Below are 7,538 nucleotides of genomic sequence, written 5' to 3'. Positions count from 1 at the left end.
AAAGCAGAATGTATTTAAAAGTTGTTAATTAAATTGCTAAGCAAATAAGCTACTCAGAAACACCACTGTGTTTGAGCAGGAACAGGAAGTGATACTCTACCGCAGAGCGAGCGAACACCAAGTGACAGCGCCACCAAGAGACAAGGTGACAAACGCCTTTTTCACAGTTCACAGCATTCAGAACACCATGGGGGCTTTTCCAATTTACAGTCTTGCCATTTGGACTACATGGAGCTCCAGCAACTTTCCAACGGCTAATGGATCAGGTATTACATGACTGCGCTGACTTTGCTGCTGCTTACTTGGATGATATTGTTATCCACACAACACCTGGGAGGAGCATGTGGAACACCTGCGAACTGTTCTGGACCACCTGCACTCAGCTGGGTTGACGGTGAATCCGTCAAAGTGTGTTTTCGCCGCTGCTGAGACAGAATACCTGGGGCATGTCATCGGCAAGGGGGTTATCAGGCCACAGGTCAGCAGCTGAGATCCTTTTTGGGCATGGCAGGTTTCTACCGTCGTTTCATCCCTCAGTTCTCCAACAGGGCAGCTCTGCTCACAGACCTGACGGGATCACGTTCCCCCAATCACATCCAGTGGACAGAGGAGGCAGTGGCAGCATTTCATGACATACAACAGTCACTAAGTAAGCAACCGGTTTTGTACAGTCCCAACTTTGATGAACCGTTCATATTACAGACTGATGCTTCAGATCGGGGCCTGGGAGCTGTCCTCTTTCAGGAAACCATGGAAGGCCGCCATCCAGTGGCTTACATCAGCCGGAAACTGTTTCCACGGGAAGTTCGGTATTCCACAGTAGAGAAGGAGACCTTAGCGATCAAGTGGGCCCTGGACTCCTTCCGCTACTATCTACTGGGAAGAGACTTCACCTTGGAAACTGATCACAAAGCACTCCAGTGGCTTGAGCAGATGAAGGACACAAATGGGCGAATTACCTGCTTACAGCCATTCCGATTCACTGTCCACCACGTACCAGGCAAGGAGAACCTTACTGCTGACTAGCTCTCTCGCTGTTCCAGCGAGAGCTCTGAAGAGGGGAGGTATGAGATGGCATGCCACACATGGTAAGCTCCACACCTCACCACCCGTTGATTCACTTTAGTTTAATTTACAGTCACTACTTTGAAATATTCTACTTATTGTTCAATATTGTTTCTTTATTAAATGTATTTATTTTTCCATCACACCTTCCAATGTTTATATGGCGTGCACACATATTAACCTTGCAATGTCAAAGTTCTGTTTTATGTTATGTTAATACATCTTTGTTTAAGTTACCTGGGGGTTGGCTTCTCCTCTTGTGTGGCAAAGGGCTGGGAGACCTGAAGTACCACTGACAGCTTAATTGGATTGCACCACATGCTTCATTGCCTGGGGGGTGTTTCATGTTTGTTTAATTGTTTTGTATTAGTTGGTTATATGGCAGCCATCTTGTTTTCCCCCATGTGTGTCATTTGGTTTAGCTAAACCAGTATTTAAGTTCCCCTGTGTGTCATTTCAGCAGGTCAGTTTTTCATAGGTTTTGTTTGAGGTTTTGTTAATTATTATCTTGAGTTTAGTCTATTGAGTTGACCTCTTTTATTGGTCTGCCTGTTTAGGTTTTGGCTTTGTTAAATCTATTTTCATATTTTTGGGTCAATAAAACCCCCCTTGTTTTTTTTTTAAATTAAAACCACCTGTGTCCTTTATGCTTTACTGCTTGGTCCCTGACACCAAGGTAATGCCATCCAGAGTAAGAATCTGCTTAGATACCATATTTCTAAGATTTTCAGGACCGAGTACAATAACCTCAGTTTTATCTGAATTAAAAAGCAGAAAGTTTGCAGCCATCCAGTGTCTTATTCTGCTTTAAAAGATATAATTGATCATCTCAAAATCTCTGGTTCCCTACACGATATTCTTCCTTGTCGTTTCGTTAAGGAAGCTTTACATATTATTTGTCCTTGTATCTTATTTCTGCTGAATGCATCATTGTCATCAGGTTGTGTACCGTCTGTCTTTAAGCATGCTGTTGTGCAACCTATTATGAAAAAAAAATCTTGACCCTAATGGTCTCACTAACTACAGGCCCATCTCCAAACTCCCTTTTAATTCCAAAATATTTTGGAAAAGGTAGTTCTAAAACAACTTCAAGCCTTTTTAGATGCAAATGGTATTAATGAAAAGTTTCAGTCTAGTTTTAAACCTCGCCACTGCGCAGAGACAGCCTTACTTAGAGTTTTTAATGATCTTCTCTTAACTGTTGACTTTGGCTATTACTATGGTTACTTTGGCTATGACTTTGGCTTTGGTTTTAGTTTTACTTGACTTGACTGCTGTTTTTGACACGGTTAACCACAACATTCTTCTATCAAGATTGGAACATGTTGTTGGTCTCAAAGGTACGGTTTTAACTTGGTTTAAATCCTACCTCTCAGAGAGGTCGTTCTCTGTTGCTATGGGGCAACACTCCTCGGCTTCAGTGGGCTGGTTTAAATTGTGCAAATGTACTGTTTATGAGGTTGGAGAAACCTGCAGTCCGCTGGGACTGAAGAAGTCACTTGGATGAGTGGTTAAACGTTTCTCCCATTGAAAATCCTACATGCACATGAACAGAATCAACTTTTTTGGGATTTACTTACCTGGATGATTGAGCATGCATCAAGACATACAGTAATATGGCTAAGACACACTGAAGGAGAGCATGATCCCGTCTCTTCAGAAACTGGGCCACAGGACAGTATTCCAACATGATAACAACCCCAAACATGCATTAATGAACTGAGGGTAAAGGTACTTGACTGGCCAAGCATGTCTCCAGACTTAAACCCTATTGACCATCTGTGAGGCACTCTCAAATGGAAGGTGGAGGAGCGCAAGGTCTCGAACATCCACCAGCTCCATGATGTCATCATGGAGGAGTGGAAGAGGATTCCAGTGGCAACCTGTGAAGCTCTAGTGAACTCCATGCCCAACAGAGTTGAGGCAGTGTTGAAAAATAATGGTTGCTGCACAAAATATTGACACTTTGGGCACAGTTTGGACATTTTCACTCACTTTGGTTGCCAGTGGTTTAGACATTGATGGCTGCATGTTGAGTTATTTTGAGGTGACAGTAAATTTATGCTGTTATACAAGCCGTACACTGACTACTTTACATTGTATCAAAGTGCCAAATCTTTAATGTTGTCCCATGAAAAGATGGGAGGGGTGTAGTCACTTTTGTGAGATACTGTAGATTAGTAGTGACAAACCTCACTATGGTCATGTTTAGACTATTGAATGTTTACTAAAGAGGTGTGTGTCTGTCTGTCTTGTATGGCTGTATGTTGGTGTGTTTATGGTTGTGTATGTCTGTTGTGTATATTGATGTGTGTGTTTTTGGTATGGCTGTATGACTTTCATATGTTTATGTGGTAAATTGTAGCACTGGAGACATAGCATAAATTATGCTGAGTACAGAAGAAGACAAGAAGAGATGTGAAAGGTGACAAAGGGAATAAGGTGGTGCAGCCACCCAAGAACCATTTTGAGTGACTTAAGAAAAATAACAACATCAAAATCTTCATTGTTTTTTCGCCTGACTCGGCACAGCCATGGCGCGATGTTAGTGATGACAAGTCAGGAGCCTCCTGGAATAAACTTATCTTGGATTGGGAACAGGACCTTGCATTGCACTAGGATCTCTTTGGGAAACCAGTCGTTGAAACTGAAGTCCGTTCCTACAGGGTCCCAGCCACAGTTCTTCACCAGCTCTTTTTGTTTGAAGTGTTCAAATTTAGCCACAATTGGTCTGTTTCTGCGTGCATCAGCTCGTCAACCTCCCAAACAATGGACACGATGGAAGCTGATGTTTTTAACTACATATTCCGAAGTTTGAGGTGAGTCTGGATGAAATGACTCGCTGTTGTTTTGGGGTCCTCTTCTGCCTTCTCTGGTACTCATGAAAACACTAAGTTGTCCTTCATGTGGTGCTCGATGGCAGTTTCTTAGATTTAAAAAAAAAAAAAAAAAAAATTCTTCTGAGATCTGGGCCGTACCCTCAGTGAGGAATTTCACAGACCTGAATGTTTCCACCTGCTGCAGGCGTAATGCCTGAAAATCTTTATGGAGGATTTTGAGGATGGCCAGGCGTGCGTCAAAGCTGGAAAGTTGTTTTACTTTTTTTTGGATGGCAACATGTCCACTACGTTGCTGTTGTGTGATGAAGCTGGCTTTGTTTCGAATACAGTTACATTGTTACATGGTTTCGCAAAAACAACACACTCAAAATAGTGTCCAAGTGTCACGGTTTGTTTGGAATCATGTATGATTTTCGTTCCACTTCTCACGTGTACACCACTTTGTATTGGTCTTTCATGTGGAATTCCAATAAAATTGATTCATGTTTGTGGCTGTAATGTGACAAAATGTGGAAAAGTTCAAGGGGGCCGAATACTTTTGCAAGCCACTGTAATTCCTGTTGTTGCCTTAAAAGCCTTCAATGAATAATCTTGCAGAAAAAAAACATTAGTAGCTAAAATGTTTTCAGTGGTGCGCCATGTTCAATGATGCAGAGATCTCACAGTCTCTCACGATACTCCAACATCGCTCTCTTCACTTACCTGTCGCCCTTCCCTGCTCTCTCAGCTCTTAATCTAATCGAGCATCTGTGAGATCTGCTAGAGAAACAAGAACCATGGAGGCCCCCCAAATTTTTCAGCAATTAGAGCTACAGTAGCTGGTCTGTAAGATCACACCACATGGGCCAGCCTTTGCTCAACACGTGCTTCAGTGAGCCTTGGCTGCTCAAGACCCATTGCTGGTTTACCACTTTTTCTACCTTGGTCCCTTTGATAGATACTGACCACTGCAGACCAGGAACACCTCACAAGAGCTACCATTGTGGGGTAGCTCTGACCAACTCATCTAACCATCACTATATGGCTCTTGTCAGACTCTCATACACTTACGCTTTTTCCTTTTTCTAATTTTTTCCTTTTTTCTAGCTTTTGCTCCTTCAGCTTTCATTCAACATTAATTTAAATGCACACTTTTCATTTGGATCACCAGATACTTTCATGACTCTGGCTTTAAGGTGACTTATGAAGCTTAAGCAGCAGCCAGATGAAAAAAAAACAAGCACTCCGATAAGGTGGTTGCTTTCTTTGATCAGGCTTGTTTTCCTTTACTCAACCTCAAGCTTTTGATAAATGCCTTAATGTTAAAAGGCTGAGCAGGTGTCTCTTGAGAACAAGATGTTTGATTGAAAAGAAACCAACTATGAGTGATGACAGCACCATCTGCTGTGGACTGTTTGTCACTCCCACACAAGATCTGGAGGTTGGGAAGAATAATTCACATGACTAATCTGATGTTTCAAAACTAAGTTGAATCTGACAAGCTGCACACCCTCTAGAATCTTTAAGACATTAAAGGAGTCTTACATAAGGCAAAAAATTACAATGCTTTATTTAATTGAGCAAAGAAAAAAAAAAACCACTGTGCAATGTTGTGCAAAAAACTGAAACTCAGATGCAAGATTAACATTCATCAATGAGAACATTTGTTTAAAAAAAGTATATATAGTTGCATAGTAACTGATGTGAAACAACAGAAAATAAACGTGACTATTTTGAAGTTAAGCGAGTTAGTTACTGCAGCACCACTTGAACACATTTTAAGCAAACGCAAAAAATATGACTTCATTAAACAGAACGAGTTGTTTTGGAGAACAAAAACATATGGTGAGCACCTTGCCTTGAGTTGTGACTGTTTTACATGACAAAAACCTTTAAGATGAACCTTGAAGTTACTTATAAAATTTTGTAAAAATTAATCAAGCAAAAAATAGTTTTATCTTGAACATAGATATCAGTACTACATAAAGTGATGCACAGTGTTTAAAATGATTAAAATCATGATAATATGGAAATTATTTCAGCAATGACAATGCCAAAGGTTTTCCATCCATCACTTTGTGCCATCTTCAGCTGGATCAGTTAGCCTTCTTCTTGATGCCGAGCAGCTGAGAGACGATGCTGTGCAGAGCCCAGTACAGCAGAGAGAGGGAGACAAAGGCCTGGACAAGTTTGACAGAGGTGGTTAGGATCAGAAGACTCGAGTTGATCCATTTCATTCAAAATGACAACTACCGCAGTTTGTTAATACTTGTGTTAAGATTACCATTACCACCAACATTATCGGGAGATAAAATTAAAAAACAAACTAAAAATCTAAAAACTTGCAACTGCAGCGCTGTGCTATCAAAATCACAGTGAAATCTGTTCAAACTTTGACTAGAAAACAACTTTGTAAAACTTCCTATTTACATAAATGGACGTAACAAATGATTTAGGGAGATTATGTCATTGATCAATTTTTTTAAATTGTGAATTATTGATATGGTCGCACTTTCAGGACACAAGACTGCAAAGCTTGTTGCAAAACAACTCCATTGTTGTGATTAATATCATGTAAGACTAAGAAAATGTTTACATTTGATAACTTTTACATTCAAATTTGATTAACAATTGTGCCCAACAGAACTCTTGTGCCTCAAAGAACAGCAACATTTTACGTGACTGGGATCAAGATGTGGTTATCGCTAGTGGATGGATTGAGTTTATGTATACAAGTTATAGGGCATGATGGTCTTGGAATGAAAACTAATTTATTTGTAATATAGTGGTAATACAATTTTATAGGTGCTTGACAATATACAGAGAATATATTGTATGTTATGTAAATGTTTTCTTCATTTGGTTTATAAGCTACAAAAAAAGTCTCCTCCACTTAGAACTATTTGAGCACTGAAAGTACTATAAGCTGTATACTTGCTCACTTTTGTATGTATACATGCTCTTTAATTTACAAACCTTAAGTGCAGCCTATAAAATGTTGTGCTGTCACAAGAGTTAAAAAAATAGATTAAAAAAAACATTTCTATTACAACATGATGTTAAACTGTGAAAGCAATGCTGCAACTGAAAGAAAACAGACACCTCAGATGCAGCCAGTCTCAGGATGATGCAGAAAGTAGGCTTAGAGGTTAAGAAGCAGGGCTTCTCCCCCGATGCTCTCACAACAGGGTCACAAGGGTCACAGCCATAGGGAACCTTGCTATTCAGAGAGAACGAAGGGGGGCTTTGCCCAAAACAGCCCTTGCCTCCACTCCTCACTGGGTTCTGGCTCATAAACTGCATCCTACATTACAACTCAAGCCAAAATCAGACCGTTGTCCATCATAGGCAAAAAAGGCCAATAGGGAAAAAAAAGCCCAATTTCTTCCTGGACACGACAGCTGTTCTCCTCAGAGACAGAGAGAGGACGTACAGCACAGACCTCTCTGCTTTTCCACCTCTCGCTACCTGCTCTGAGAACAGCCTCCCTGCTTCCTGCTGAATGAACCACTGGATGAAACAAAAGCAAAGAAGGAACTTGGAGTGTGATGATAGAATCAAACCAAAGTCACATTCATTTTTCAAATGATGTTGATTGTAACACTGAACACCAGTACTTGTGATTTTTTTTTAAAGTATATATAATATCGTAAA

General features: G+C 40.4%; 1 protein-coding gene across 2 annotated transcripts in view; it reads right to left on the bottom strand.

Annotated features, from left to right (window-relative positions):
- Positions 1-5,476: 5,476 nt before the first annotated feature.
- Positions 5,477-7,538, bottom strand: part of agmo (alkylglycerol monooxygenase) — a 47,254-nt gene continuing 45,192 nt past the window's right edge. For both annotated transcript variants that reach the window (XM_005739251.1, XM_005739252.1), the window contains one exon: positions 5,477-6,064. In XM_005739251.1, coding sequence (XP_005739308.1) covers positions 5,981-6,064 — 84 coding nt within the window. In that variant the 3' untranslated portion in view covers positions 5,477-5,980. The remainder of the gene's footprint in view (positions 6,065-7,538) is intronic.

This window comes from Pundamilia nyererei, unplaced genomic scaffold (genome assembly GCF_000239375.1).
Source record: "Pundamilia nyererei isolate P.nyererei 1_Seehausen unplaced genomic scaffold, PunNye1.0 scaffold00090, whole genome shotgun sequence".
Lineage (NCBI taxonomy): Eukaryota > Metazoa > Chordata > Actinopteri > Cichliformes > Cichlidae > Pundamilia > Pundamilia nyererei.
The sequence above is the reverse complement of the archived record's forward strand: the minus strand, read 5'-3'. Positions and strand labels throughout refer to the sequence as shown.